Source organism: Rhinolophus sinicus, linkage group LG01 (assembly GCF_036562045.2).
Source record: "Rhinolophus sinicus isolate RSC01 linkage group LG01, ASM3656204v1, whole genome shotgun sequence".
NCBI classification, from domain to species: Eukaryota; Metazoa; Chordata; class Mammalia; order Chiroptera; family Rhinolophidae; genus Rhinolophus; species Rhinolophus sinicus.
In genome coordinates, this window is record NC_133751.1 from 57,011,379 (window position 1) to 57,027,206 (window position 15,828).

Below are 15,828 nucleotides of genomic sequence, written 5' to 3' on the forward strand. Positions count from 1 at the left end.
TTTGGTTGCTTTTACTTTAGGGAGTCATATCTAACAAACTATTACCTAATTCAAGGTCACAAAGATTCACCCCTATGTTTTCTTCTAAGAATGTTATAGTTTTAGCTCTTACATTTAGGCCTATGACCCATTTTGAGTTAATTCTGCATACAGTGTAGGGATCCGACTTCATTCTTTTGCATGTGGATATCCAGTTGTTTCAGCACTGTTTGTTGAAAAGACTATTCTTTCTTCCACTCAACTGTATTGGCATCCTTGTCAAATATTGGTTTACTCTAAATGTCAGGGTTTGTTTCTGCATTCTCAATTCTATTCCATTGATCTATATTTCTATCCTTAAGCCAGTACCACACTTGATCACAATAAGGGGTCAAATGACAAATGAGTACTTTAAAAAGTGCTCAACATCATTAACTAACTGCAAAATTGGGAAGTGAAGCCTCCAACTTTGTTCTTTCTCAACATGGTTTTGTCTATCCTGAGTCACTTGTATTTCCATATCAATTTTGGGATAAGCTTGTCAATCTTCAAAGAAACCATCTGGAATTTTGATAGGGGTTGCGTTTAATCTACAGAGCAATTTGGGAAGTACTCTCGTCTTAACAACATTAAGTCTTCTGATTTATAAACATGGAATGTCTTTCCATTTATTTAGGTCTTTAATTTCTTTAAATCATGTTAGGTAGTTTTCAGGGTAAAGTCTTGCACTTCTTTGGTTAAATATATTTCTAAGTGTTTTATTCTTTTTGATGCCACTGTTAGATAGAATCATTTTATTTACTATAGAAATACAGATGATCACTGCACACTGATCTTGTACCCTGAGCCTTGCTGAACTTATTAGTTCTCATTGATTTTTGTAGATTCCTTAAGATTTTCTATATAGAAGTATATAGGAGTAAGTAGAGATGGTGTTACTACTTTATTTTTCATTCTTACGTAATTGCTCTGCTATAATCTCCACTACATTGTTGAATAGAAGTGAGGAGAGGGGACTTCTTGTTCCTGATCTTGGGGGAAAACTTTTAGTCTTTCACCGTTAAGTATGATGTCAGCTGAGAGTGTTGTTGATAGCTGTGCTTCATCAAGGTAAGGAAGTTCTCTATTCCTAGTTACTAAGTATTTTCATCATGAAAGTGTGCTGGATTTGGTCAGATTCTTTCTCTATATCTATTAAGATGATTCTGTGGTTTTTGTCCTTTGTATTCTTAATGTGTTGTATCACATTGATTGATATTTGTTTCGTGGGATAAATTCCACTTGGTCATGTACAATTCTTTTTATATGTTGCTGTATTTGGTTTGCTAATATTTTGTTGAGGATTTTAATATCTGTATTCATAAGGGATATTGGTCTATAGTTTTCTTGTGATATCTTTGGCTTTGGTAGAAGGGTAATATTGGTCTTACAGAATGAGTTGAGAAGTGATACCGTCTCGTCTTTTCATGGAAGAGTTTGTGAAGGATTGTTCTTCATTCATGTTTAAACATTTGGTAGAATTCATCAGTGAAGCCATCTTGGCTTGGGCTTTTCTTTTGGGGAAGCTTTTTGATTATTAATTCAATCTATTTTTTTTTTATATCTAGTCAGATATTCTATTTCTTCTTGAGTCAGTTTCAGTAGTTTGTCTTTCTAGGAAAATATTCCTTTCATCTAGCTTAACTAATTTACTGTCATAGAATTATTCATAGTATTATCTTATAATCCTTATTTCTGTAAGACAAGTAGTGCTATCCCCTCTTTCCTTCCTACGTCTAATAATTTAAGTTTTCTCCCTTTTCTTCTTGGTCAGTCTAGATCAAGGTTTATCAATTCTGTTGATCTTTTCAAATTATCAACTTTTGCTTTCACTGATTTTTCTCTATCGTTCTTCTATTCTCTATTTTCATTTATTTCTGCTTAAGCCTTTTTTTATTTCCTCTCTTTTCCTGCTTTGAAATTAGTTTGCTCTTCATTTTCTAGTTTCGAAAAATGGAATGTTAATCACTGAACTGAGATCTTTCCTTTTGCTTGTTTGTTTTGTTTAAGGAGGGCGCAGCTCACAGTGGCCCATGAGGGTATCGAACTGGCAACCTTGGTGTTATCAGCACCACGCTCTAACCAACTGAGCTAAGCAGCCACCTCAGATCTATCTTCTTTTTTAATGTAGTTTCTAGGTATAAATTTTCCTCTACGCACTTCTTTAGCTGCATCCCATAAGTTTCGTATGTTGTATTTTTGCTTCATTTTTCTGAGAGCATTTCCTAATTTCTTTGTGATTTTTAAAAAAATAAATTTTATTGGGGGAATATTGGGAAACAGTGTGTTTCTCCAGGGCCCATGGGCTCCAACTCATTGCCATTTTCAATCTTTTATTACAGGGGGGACAGCCCACCATCCCATGCGGGAATTAAACCAGCAACCTTGTTAACACATTTTTTGCGGGAAACGAGTAAACTCGTCATATCGCCTCTAATTGGAACCAGCAAAAATTTTGCAAAGTAAATACATAGAGACCTCTTTTTAAACTAAAACACTGAAAGTTTCATAGAAAAATATCAAATAGATCGAAAAATATGAATATTTTACGGAAAGTCTAATTTTGGCGAGAAAATGTCAAAAAAGCCCCGTGTTACGACGCGATTTGGCGGGAAAATGCCCGCTTACAAAGAGCTCGCGTTTTAACCAGCTGAGCCGTCCAGCTGTCCCTCCACAAGCTCAGAGGCAGCTCGTTATCTTCAATCTAGTTGTGAAGGGCGCAGCTCAATGGCCCATGTGGGAATCGAACCTGCAAAGCTGTTGGTCAGAGCTCACACTCTTAACCAACTGAGCCATCCAGCCAACCCTGTGATTTCCTTTTTCATCTATTGGTTATTTAGGAGTGTGTTGCTTAATTTCCATTTATCTGTGAATCTTTCAGATTTTCTTTTGTTATTGACTTCTAATTTCATCACAAGCCAAAAAACATTTTATATGGTTTCAATCCTTTTAAATTTACTGAAACTTGTTTAATGGCCTAACATATGATCTACGATAAAAAATGTTTCATACGCACTTCAAAAGAATGTGAAATCTGCTGCTCTGTGAAGTGTTCTATCGATATCTTTTCAGTATTGCTGTCTTATAGTATTGTTCACATCTTCTCTTTCCTTACTGATCATCTGCAGTTGTTCTACCCATTATCGAAAGCATTTGGGGCCGGACCAGTGGCTCAGGCAGTTGGAGCTCTGTACTCCTAACTCCGAAGGCTGCCAGTTGGATTCCCACATGGGCCAGTGGGCTCTCAACCACAAGGTTGCCGGTTCGACTCCTCGAGTCCCACAAGGGATGGTGGGCTCTGCCCCCTGCAACTAAGATTGAACACGGCACCTTGAGCTGAGCTGCCGCTGAGCTCCCGGATGGCTCAGTTGGTTGGAGCGCATCCTCTCAACCACAAGGTTGCCGGTTCAATTCCCGCAAGGGATGGTGGACTGTGCCCCCCTGCAACTAGCAATGGCAACTGGACGTGGAGCTGAGCTGCGCCCTCCACAACTAAGACTGAAAGGACAACAACTTGAAGCTGAACGGCACCCTCCACAACTAAGATTGAAAGGACAACAACTTGACTTGGAAAAAAGGCCTGAATTACACACTGTTCCCTAATAAAATCCTGTTTAAAAAAAAAAAAAAAGTATTTATGTCTCCAACTATTAATTGTTGATTGTCTATTTCTCCTTTCAATTCTGTCAGTTTTTGTTTCATGTATTATGCTCTGCTAAGGGCATATGTTTATAAGTGTTATGTCTTCCTAATGAATTGACCCTTTTATCATTATGAAATGTCCTTTATCTCTAGTAATTTTTGTTTTAAAGTCTATTTTATCTGATATCAGTACAACCATTCCAGCTCTCTTTTGGGTACTGTTTGCATGGTTATCTTTTTCTATCCTTTTACTTTCAACCTATTTGTGTTTGAATCTAAAGTATGTCTGTCTCTTATAAACAGCATATAATTGGAACATTATTGAAATTTTACATAATAAAACCTTTAAAATATTAAGACCAAAATATATAAAAGACATGTTCTCTTCTGAAACTGAAGAAACTACTGTAAAGACAAAATATTCAAGAATAGGCATTAAATTTTTGAAAATAACAAAAGAAAATTTGTCCTACCAGATATCATATATATACAACAGATGTATACAATATAATGTATTGTAGCTAAAATATTAGTGGCATTTGCAGGAGATAAATACATTAGTGGAAAAAAGTGGAATCCAGAAAAAGACCCATGTATGTATGTACATATGTATAGGTGTATATGTGTGTAATTTTAAATCAATGGGGAAAGGATGAATTATTCAATAAAAGGTATTAGGATAAGTGACTTTCATTAGGAAGAAAATAAAATTATATTATCTCCCACACTCAAAACTAAAATTCAGTTGCATTACATGAAACTCAGAATTACTATTAAGTGATACAAAAATGTCCTATAATAAGATAGAGGAGGCCTTTCTAGGTACTACACAAAAATCAGTTTTTAAATATCTGTGTTAAAGACACCATACATAAATTTAATGCGAATTTAATTAATGCTGTTAAAGCCTGTGACTTGAGAAAGAGTGAATTCACTTCCAGATCTACCATTTGAAAGTCCACTATTAACAAGGGCAATTTAACTTCTTATAATATCCAGTTTGAGATTTTTTTAAACATCTTTAAAATAAGGATAATAATTCCCACCTCACCATACTGTATATTTTAACATTAAATGAGAGACTAACTACAAAAGCATCTAATATGAGGTCTGGCACATTATAAAAGCTTGTTATTCCTTACTTCAACTTAAGTTGATATTATATTAAAGAATTAGAAGCTGCACTGCGGAATAGCAGAATTCCTGTATTTTGGTTCATGATAAACTACTTTATAATTCCACTCTCTTCCCTCTGAAACGAAAACACATTTCCCCTCATCCTTACCCACTATGTTTTCCCTGTATAAAGTGCTGGTTGTTACAAGTGTATCTGTTATAAAGATGGAATGTAAAATGGCAAAGCAGCCTGGACTAGCACCAGCTTAACAGCAAAACATAACCAACGTATTGTTTACATTTTATTCCAATGCCTTTCACCCATTCAAAAGTTTTGCCCCAAACATCTTTTTAAGATTTTTGACCTGTTATTGAACTAGGATCTTATCTAAAATAGAATCTACAAATGAAAATCCTTCAGAATGGTGCACAACAAACATTGTTAAGGATAAAAAATAAGTATATCAGATAAAGACTAAAGTGTTTAAAGGCTTGCTAATGCCAATTTTTTTTTTTTTTTTTGAGCATTGCTTAGAGCAAAAATCTTTCACAATACGGAACATACTAATAAAAGTCAACTTTTTGTTTCAAGGAAAATATTCACTTCCTAAATGAACCATGTTTACATAAAGGAAAAGCACAATTTTTATTAAAATTTTTAAAAGCAACTACACATACAACTTATAGCCCAAACAAGTTCAAACTTCTTCAATAAATATTTGTCAAAATGGAAACGTCCCACTTTTTAAAAGTACACTTAGGCATTTATTTTATTGTAAATTTTTAGATAAACAAGACTTTGACCTTTAGAATGGTTTTTAAAAAACTAAAAAGGCAACCCAAAAATATTACAAAATTACAAAAAGAAATGTGCCTTCCAATCTATAAAAAAAAGTTCATCAGAATGTAAAAGTAGGGCTGGCCCAGTGGCTCAGGCGGTTGGAGCGCCATGCTCCTAATGCTGAGGTCGCCGGTTTGATTCCCACATGGGCCAGTGAGCTGCACCCTCTACAGCTAAGATTGTGAACAACAGCTCTCCCTGGAGCTGGGCTACCATGTGCTGCCGTGGGCTGCTGTGTGCTGCCGTGGGCTGCTGTGGGCTACCGTGTGCCGCTGTGAGTGGCCGGTGGCCAGCGTGAGCGGCCAGTGGCCAGTGTGAGCGGCCGGCAGCCAGTATGAGTGGCCGGCAGCCAGCGAGAGCTGCCGTGAGCTGCCAACCGACGATTGGCGATCGACTGCCTCAGCCGGGGGGAGCACAAGGCTCCTTATACCAGCAAGGGCCAGGGAGCTGTGTCCTACACAACTAGACTGAGAAACCACGGCTTGAACTGGGGGAACGTGGAGGGGAGGCAGAAGAAAGGGGGGGGAAAAAAAGAATGTAAAAGTAACCACCGACTTTATTCAAATTACTAAAGACAATGTTGCAACTGCAGGATCCTTCTCTCCTTATTTCAACCAGTGGTCCTTTTGTTTCCCTCATCAATTTAACAGAAAAATTAATTTTTAAAGCTGGAACATTGGTGAAATTTTTCTTCAGCAAGACCTGTCTTTTGCATTAATTCTACAGCACCTAAGGCAGTTATGTCCACATGGGAGACTTAAACGTCACAAGATTCATTTGTGAATTAAAATTAAAATATGAATTAATGTAAAAACAGCACAATAAATCAGGACGCTACAGGGAATATATAGAGCAGTTGCCTTGCTATCAAAAAAACGAGCCCAGTCCTCAGGAATCTCCTGTTTCGATACGAAAGTTTCAATATATCATTCATAAACAGGCACAATACTCTTAAAAGTCACGTTTCTTACACATAAAGCATGTGAATAAAAAGACTTCTGAAATATTCTTTCCAAATGCTATAGAAAACTACATAATAATGGGGTGATAGAAAAATGTAAAAATTAGGAATGTAAATGATGAGATTTATTTCTTGACATTCTTCCCTCTATGTGCAAATCTAATCTAGTCCCAAAAATATACACAAGATATTGGAGTTCTTTGAATCTTTGTTTCCCTTCTCAATTTGCAGCCAACAATAATTAGAATATCAGAAACAACTCTTGAAAATCTCTAATATCTTAATTAAAACAGAATAGATATTATATTCAAGTTCAACAAAAGTTCACTATAAGGGTGGCCGGTCAGCTCAGTTGGTTAGAGCGCAGTGCTGGTAACACCAAGGTTGCCAGTTCTATCGCTGCATGGGCCACTGAGCTGCGCTCTCCTTAAAAAAAGAATTGATTGTAGGAAACTTAGGTGTCAGGAATAAAGTGCTCTTTAAATTTTATAATTATACAAAGTTCTCCTCTATAGCAAAATCAGTGATACCAGTTTTAGGCAAGAATAAAATAAAATATAAACAAAAGTTCACTATAATATCCATACAACTTAATCGGTATCTTTCCCTCTTATTTTTATATTCAATGATTCCTTTATTTCAAAAACAAAGATACAGTTACATGGTTTATGACCAACACTAGTGGCTAGAAACTTTCCAAGTCACTTCTCTCAACTTGTTTTTTTAAAAAAATCAAACTTAAATGTGAAACAAACTGAGCACAAAGCCACATTCTCTAGGAGAAAATGCTGCGATTACCTCATTAAAACAAAAACAAATAGCTGAGTCATATTAATAAAACTTTCACAAAAAGCAATAGAACTTTCTAAGGTACACTTTAAAAATTACTTCACTTGCCACACAATCCTGGTATTTAACCTGCGAAAAGCTACGTTAGACAATCCATCTGTGACTCCTCTGACTCCTTCGATTCACGCAGAACATAAAAGTTTCAAAAACTAATACCAACAACAGCAATCAAACCAGGTGCAGCTTTTTACAAGCAATAGCCCTAAGCTCCTAATAAAATTAACAACAAAACAATAATCAAAGATCAAAACAAAAAAACGTTCATAAATTTTCTTAGGAGTCCCTTAGTTTTACAATACTTTGCTTTTCACTGAAAAGAGAATGGGAAATCGAATTAACATTGATAAGGATGAGAACAGTTAGTTCCCAGACGCAGGATACAAGAATTTACAACTGAGGCTTGGCCTGGAGATAAACGGCGCGCGCGCGCGCGCACACACACACACACACACACACACACACCCCTCGCCGCCGCCCCGCCCCCGGCCACCCCCTCCCCCAATCCTCTGAGGAAGCGTTCAAGAAATGTCACTATCTAACGGAAGTTTTAAGGCCTTAATTTTTTAAGGCCTAAGGACAGCCCTGTAAATGCACTGTAAAATACACCTAACAAAACTCCATTCTCCAAAACAATTCAAGAGTTTCCTACGATGCCCGAAACGGAAAGAGCATGTACTCTGGGCACCCTCAGGACTGCCGCCTCTCACGCGAGGGACGGCTGCCCGGGAGAATCGGAGCGCCACCACGTCGGTTTACGTGACAGATCCGCTGGGAGCATCCGACTGTGATCCCCGGCCCGCCCGGGCCGACGCTGCTGGAAAAGGAACGTAAATGCAGTCTTCAGGGCCCTCCTACTTCCGTTCTCAAAACATAAATGCAGTTTCCACTACTCCTCACCCCTCAACCCAATACCTCTCGACAGCGGTGCCCCCTTTTAAAAGCTTAAATGGAAAGCAAAGCAGAGTCTCGGACCAGAGTGGACAAACTGTGGTTAGTCAAAGGACTTCTACCCCCGACTCCCGAGCCAATCCCCCCCAGCGCCTTCCTGAGCCCCTGTGGCAGGGGACACCAACTAGCAGGAGTCCACGTCCCAGCTCGCCCCCCACCACTTCCTCCACCCGGTAAGGGGAGCGGAAAAGCCCAAAGAGGAACTAAGTGAATTGCAGAAGGGTACGCTGCAAGGTCCCTTAAAGAGGCGGTGCGGTGGGGGTGGACACGAAGGAGCGGAAGGAACGGGAAAGGATGAGCTGCAAGAGGAAGGGGACGAGAGCGCACGACCGAAAAGGGCACGAGTCTTTGGGGACGCGGCTGCACCCGTTCCTAGAGGCGGAGAGGGTACGCCCGGCCTTTAGGGCGCTTCGCCTCGGGCAGAGGGCGCGGAAGGGGGATGAAGAGGCTACGTCCTCCTCGCGGCCCAGCCTCGCCGCTCTGGAAGGGGCGTGGGGGCTGCAGTGCCCTCGCCGAGTGGGGAGTGGCGGCAACGGCCGCTCGCCCCGTCGGAAGGCGCGGGCTGTGGGGCCCTCCGCGCTATCCTCCGGCTGGCTTTTACGCCCCCACCGCCGGGGGAGGCAGCTCCGGCAGGACGCCCGCCCGGCGCCGGACGGCCGCGCGGGTTACCTGAAGCGGGGCGAGTCCTTCAGACACTCCTCGAAATCCACCGTCATCTTCATCCTGCCTCCGCCTCGCCTCGCTGGCGGCGCTGGAAGAGCCGAGGGGGTCGCGGGAGCGGCCGCGCTGGGGACCCAGACGGCTACGGCGGGCTCACGGCCGCGACTAGCGCTGCACCGAGCTGAGGAGGGCGCCTCGCCCGCTGGTCATAGCAGCCGCGAAGACCGCGGCGGCAGCAACGGCTAGTCAGGCCGCAGTTCGGCCCCTCTTCCACCCCCAGCAGAGAGCCGGCCTCAGGGAAACGGCCCCAGAGTGACAGCGTCCGCCAGCCAGCCACGAACTCGGTGGCCAATGGGAGGGGCTTCCGGCAGCACCGCCTGCGGGCGCTCAGGCAACGCGCCTGAGCGACCGTAGCTCAAGCCAATGAGCAGCTGGACCGTGAGGGCCTTCTTGTCTCATGCGTTCCCGAGGACCAACCGGGATGCGCAGGCGTTGTTAGGCGGGACGCACCGGTTGCTGGGAGGCCCGCAGCAGTGGCTCCTTGGAAGGAAGTCACGTGGCTCCGCGCGGTGCTTCCCTCCGAGCCCCCGCCTCGCTCCTACATCTCCAGCCCCGCCCTGCTGAGCTGCCAACGCGGAGGAGCCGCCTCCTGCAGGTCTGAGCAAGAAGCTTTGCTTTTTAAGGCAGCTTTGCAGAATTCTGAAGGAGTTAGGGGTAGAAATTATAAAAGGAAGAGATAGGCTACATATCCGCTTCCTTTCAGTTTAGAGAAACTGAGGCCAAGAAAGGAGCGAGGGTAACTTTAATGATAAAATGCGTCTTTTAGTTATTGGCTTAATAATTTAGAAATATCTGACATGTATATCTTTTTATATAAACAAAGACTGCTTCCTGAAGGAACTGGCATTTGTGGTGGGCATCGAGAGATCAGAAGGATTTAGACAGGTATGAGATGCCTCTCTTGTGGGTGTCTTGTGTGGAGGAACCGTTCTAAAAGCTACAGAAGACAATCCTCACTGACACCCTAGGCTCAGTAGCCCTCTCCAGTTCTAAGATGACAGACAGGGTTCTGAAAATCAGGCTCACTTACTCCAACTTGGGACACCTGCACCATGGGCACATTGTATTTAAATGTATACTTTTTATAACCCAACTTAAAAAGTATAGGCATATCCATAAACATGCACAGGAAGGTTCTCTAGCAGCATAGTGGCTCTGAGTGAGAGTCTACAGGCAAACTCCTTGGATGTACCTCCTAGCTTTCTCACGGTCAAATAAAGAGAACACCACTGATCTGATAGAGTTGTCCTGAGATTGAAATAGGTAAGACCTCTAAAGGTACTTAACACAGTGCCACGTGGTAATCATTCAGTACCTGTTGACTATTACCATAATTGTACTACTTTCTTCTTCAGTGCCATAATCCACTGTTAAATTTAAGCCTTCTCACTTCTACGGCTTAAAGTCTTATATAACCCTTTGACCATTTTGCTTAGTATAGCATGATGCCTTGTTGCTTTTCATAGCCGATGGTCATATCCTGATGTTTTTTAGCACCTTTAGGAATTAACAGTAAAATTTTGAGACATTTCAAAGTAATATAAAAACTTTATAGTGTTTTTTTTAATAAACTTGTTTTTTAAAACAAAACAAAACATTGAATTGCATATTCCTGTAATCTGCACAGCTTCTTTTGATAACCAGAAACTACTGACAGTTAAATGTGAAGTATCCTCTGACACTTCAGTGAGTCAAGCCAACTTCTGAATTTATAACCTCTATGTCAATTTAGAAATAGAGTTGCCCATTTCTACATTTAATTGCATTCCTGAGATATGACAACTTATCTGTATATACAGTAACTTACTGTTTCAATGCTTCAACACAGTGTAACCTTTTGGAAGACGCCAAGTGGATGACTAAAGGTGGATGACTAAAGATACATATACCTAGTCAATGATAACACTGTCACAATTTTCCTTCTTTGCCCCATTGTAAAGCAAGCATTACAGGGTGTCAATTGTAAGATATGTCCTAAATTAAGAATTATTAAAAGTGTGATAGGGTGGGAATCCCAAAGTGTCACAGGACATAAAAATAAGTTTCAGGGCCACTCTGTAACTTCTGTTGTATATTTCTTGGCAATTCTTGATGTATCCTTTCAACCTATGATCCTGGAACTTAACCAATTTAATCTGTCTCCCAATCTCCAGATCGCAGGAGAAAATCAGATTAACCCAGATCATCTTTTCATTACTGATCACACAGGTCTCTGGTAAGCCCAATAGAGGGGTGGGATCACTCAACTTAATCATTTGTACAGGAATGGGGGTCGAGATTGTGACGGCTGCACAGCTGACTGGTAGACAAGGCAGTTTCTCTAAGAGGGTGTTGTTGATGGCTGGACCGCATAAAACACAGCTGTTAAACTCTCACATTCATCCAGGACTTTGGCCTCTGACTCACAGTCCTTCACCCCCAACTCCAACAATCAATTAAGGTGAGTTCAATATTCACTTATTCTTTCATTCAATAATATCCACTGAGCATGTACTCTGGCCAGACCCTATGGTAGGCTCTGAGATTTACAGGTAAAATAAAGACTGTTTCCCTTCTAGAGCTTTCAAACCAGAGGGGGAAGCACATGATAAATTCTGGGCCAGGAGTATGCACTCCTGGCTACTCATACTCTGACAGTCATTTCTCCTAGGGGAGGAAATAAGGGTTCTCATATCTCTATAGATATGAGGAATCTTGAAAAAGTAAGATCCAACAGGAGGTGAGGAAGGTCTTTCCAAGGACCTTTAATCACACGGAACTATGTGACTAAAGCAAAGAGGTAAACAGTGACCCCTTACAAAGGATCTTGCCTGTGGTGCTAAGGAATTTGTATCTTAAGGCAATGGGAAGCCATTGGAAGAATTGAAGCCTGGAAATGGTGTGATCTGATTTGAATTTTAAAGAAGAATAGGGCAAGTGGATGGGGCTATCAGGACTGAGACTAAATGCTGTAATCAATTTTGAAGTTTTTAACCAAGGCAATTACAATCAAGAGATATTTAAGAAATACAATTGAAAGGATTTGATGGCCAACTGAATACAAGGGAGGACAAAAAAACTAAACTCTAGGATGACTCCGGTTTCAGGTTGGGGTAACTGGTGGGAGGTGGTGCCATTCCCATAGAAGAAGTTTATCTCTTTGTCTCAAAATATATCACTTTAGGAAGTAAGGATTTCCCAAGTAAATCTTGTCTCACCCAGAACATTCCATGCAAACTCAATGAAGGTTTCCTGCTGTCTATTCCCACACATTCACTTCACCACCCCCAAACCTCCAGGACTTTTTTTTTTTTATTTCTCTGGCTGTTGGTATCCATCTGTCAGGCCTTCCTCCACCACTTCAACAACACGCTACAATGCCACCATACCTCTCCCTAGGTCATTCCCTGGCAAAGTCTGTCACACACCCAGCACTGGATTAACCCAAAGATTTCTTTCATGTTCCCCTCTCCTAGTTGCTGAGCAACACTAGAGACAGTTTATATCTTAAAGCAATAGGAACCACTGGAAAAAATTCATCAGGGGAGTGTGATATGATCCAATATATATAGGCAAAGAGTTGAATAGGCAAGAGCTGAAGTTTTTTAGGCCTGAGACTCTATCAATGCATTCAGTGATACAAAACCTGGATGCTACCTACTTAGAATTTTCAGCTGTCTTTGTATTATTTATCTGTGGCCAGATCCCTGGTGCAGTTCAACAATGGCTGTTTCTAAACTTTGCCACCCAAGCTATGGCCCACCCCTCTCATGATTTGTAGTTAATTCTGACTCTTCACAAAGAAAATAGGAGTCATTAGGTAGGAACACTCTTCCTAGCCCCAACCCACATGCTCCTCTACATTCTTCCCCACTTCTCCCTTACCCACCTCTCTCAAAGGGAAGGGCCCCTCTGCCTTGCTCTGCACCTCTCACCCCTTTCATTCTTTTTTTTTTTTTTTTTTTAAAGATTTTTATTGGGGAAGGGGAACAGGACTTTATTGGGGAACAATGGTCAAATTGTTGTCCTTTCAATCTTAGTTGTGGATGGTGCTGTTCAGCTTCAAGTTGTTGTTCTTTCAGTCTTAGTTGTGGAGGGCGCAGCTCAGCTCCAGGTCCAGTTGCTGTTGCTAGTTGCAGGGGGCACAGCCCACCATCCCTTGCGGGAGTCGAACCGGCAACCTTGTGGTTGAGAGCCCACGCTCCAACCAACAACTGAGCCATCCGGGAGGCAGCTCAGCTCAAGGTGCCGTGTTCAATCTTAGTTGCAGGGGGCAGAGCCCACCATCCCTTGCGGGACTCGAGGAATTGAACTGGCAACCTTATGGTTGAGAGCCCACTGGCCCATGTGGGAATCAAACCGGCAGCCTTCGGAGTTAGGAGCATGGAGCTCTAACCGCCTGAGCCACCGGGCCGGCCCCCCCTTTCATTCTTTGAGAATGGCTCTATCAATTCTCCACTCTTTCTCTGCATCCTCACCTTTCTCTCGACTGACCTTTCTTTTCTCTTTGAAGAAAAGAGAAAGAAATAAAAGCATTCACCCTCTGTATCAAAAAGGACCATTTTTGTTGTAAGAGAAATTATTTTTGTAAGGCAAAAATAGAGTGTTCATGGGAAGACAGGATGGTTTCACCCAGAATCAGATGGCAGGCTTTCCATGGACCATAAGAAGCATTTGGAACCAGGGGCCACAAAGCCTGGATGCTCCCTCCCCTCTGTCCTTTCCACACATGTGCTTTGTTCTTCTGCACACCTGAAGCTCACTTCATCTGCCTGCCCAGCTCCCAAGATTAACCAACCAACTGGAGAGAAAGGGTTTTTCCTCTTGACCCAAATTCTAAATTTATTGGTGGAAGTATTGGCCCAGCTTGGATGATGAACCTCATCAAGGGCCAATCAACTACCACGAAGGGGTCAGCCATGTACAAACATAGCTTCAAGAAGCCCGCTCCTATGACCATGTGGATGGGGTATCAGTTAGCAAGGAAAGGAGATTTATGAGTTGGGAAAATTCCCCTTTGGCATTTGCCAAATCTCCCTCCATTGTTTTCTATCTAAGATGCTTAAGAGCATAGTCTCCACATTTTCTCCTCCTATTCGTATTTTACTATCTAGTGCATTCTTCTATTCTCCACTCCCTCCCCTCTCCCATCAACTGTTTTCAGTAAGGTCACTGTCCAATTGCAAAACCAAAGGACACTTTTCAGTACTTGCTTTTCCTGACATCTCTTCAGCACTTGACACTATGGGCAACTATTTTCATCTTGGAAACTCACAGCACTCTCCTGCTTAAAATTCTTCAAAGGTTTAATATTACCTAAAGCTATGTTTTTTTATCTTTCCTTAATCATGGAACCCTTTGTTTAAAAGAAAAATTCTTTCACTGATGCCTGCTATCAAATGGATAAAAAAGCTGGTATGGTTGCCCCACTCCCCAATTCCAGATGACCCACTGGTGGACTCACAGCTCCACTGAGTATAATTTGAAAACCACAGATCTATAGGATGAATTCCAAATTTCTTTCAATATCCAGCGCCTGCCAACCTTCCCTACCTTCTTCACTGCCAGGCGCTCCGCTCCAAACAGGTTCATCCATCCGTGACGGAATTCTCTCAGCTGCTTCCGTGTGCTTCTTTCAACCCCACCTCGGTGCATGATGTTTCCTCTGCCTGAATGGGCCACCTCCCTTTGTGTGCCCAGTGGGCTCCAATTCATTATTTAAAACTTGGCTTCAATGGAATCTCTCCAGGTACTTTCCCAACACAGTGACATGACTTCTCGTTTGTGGTCTGGTTGTTCTGTCACCTCTTGTACATAACTTGATTAGAAAGAGTTCAGTTCTGTATTATAATTTGAGATTTTTATCACCATATTCTCCACAAACCTGGAGTTTCTGGGTGGTGACATGTTTTCATCTTTATAGATCTAGAACTTAGCCCAGTGTCTGGCACTTACTAAGTATCTGATAAATGTTGAATCAATGGGTGTAATTTCCCCCCAAAGTGGTATTTTCCTGTTCAAATCCCCATGATTACTGTGCATATGTATTTCCCCACCAGATTATGAGCTCAGATAATTATACTTGCATGTTAGGGTGATTGTGACAACTAAATAAAATATACATGAAAGTGCCTAATAATGCCTGACTCGTTGGTAATTTTTCATCCTGGCCGTATCACAGAATCCCCTGTTGAGTTTCTGTCATTTATTTTTTGTTGTTAGTTTGTTTCAATATAAACTTTTGGGCCCCACTTACTAAATCAGATTTTCCAGAGGTGGGGTATGCACATAAGTCCTATAGATGATTCTGATACATGGCTTCATAATTGAAACTCAATAAATGCTAGCTAATGTTCATTTTGTAACTCCAGGACCTGGCACAGAGACCAGCAATGTAGTAGGTTGAGTTGAAATTGAAATATAAATTGTTTTCAACATTCAGAACATAACATTTTTTTATATCTAACCAGCCAAGTTTTTGAGGTGAAAAGGTAGATTTCGGCTAAAGGTGCCTAGACCACAACTTGACTCTCATTCCCTCCTTGTTGGATCTGTACTTCAGTGAACCCTCTGCTGCACTCCCTTCCACACCCTTCTCTCCTTCCTGCCTTTCGTACATAGTAAAAAGACTGACTCTCTGCCCAACTACAATCCCCATAGATCCAAAACACCAAGCTTTCTAAGCATTTGCTTCCTACCTTCCTGATTTGTCCATGGTCTATCTCTAAGAGCTTCCCTGGGGTCTTCGTCTCTC

The 15,828-nt window shown here is 41.6% G+C and overlaps 1 protein-coding gene across 6 annotated transcripts in view; it reads right to left on the reverse strand.

Moving 5' to 3' along the window:
- Nucleotides 1–9,423, reverse strand: part of ACAP2 (ArfGAP with coiled-coil, ankyrin repeat and PH domains 2) — a 132,226-nt gene extending 122,803 nt beyond the window's left edge. For all 6 annotated transcript variants that reach the window (XR_012495540.1, XR_012495532.1, XM_019723444.2 and 3 more), the window contains exon 1: nucleotides 9,045–9,423. Coding sequence is in view for 4 of the 6 variants with exons in the window: in XM_019723444.2 (XP_019579003.1) it covers nucleotides 9,045–9,097 (53 nt within the window). In the remaining 2 variants the exon portion in view is untranslated. The remainder of the gene's footprint in view (nucleotides 1–9,044) is intronic.
- Nucleotides 9,424–15,828: the final 6,405 nt, after the last annotated feature.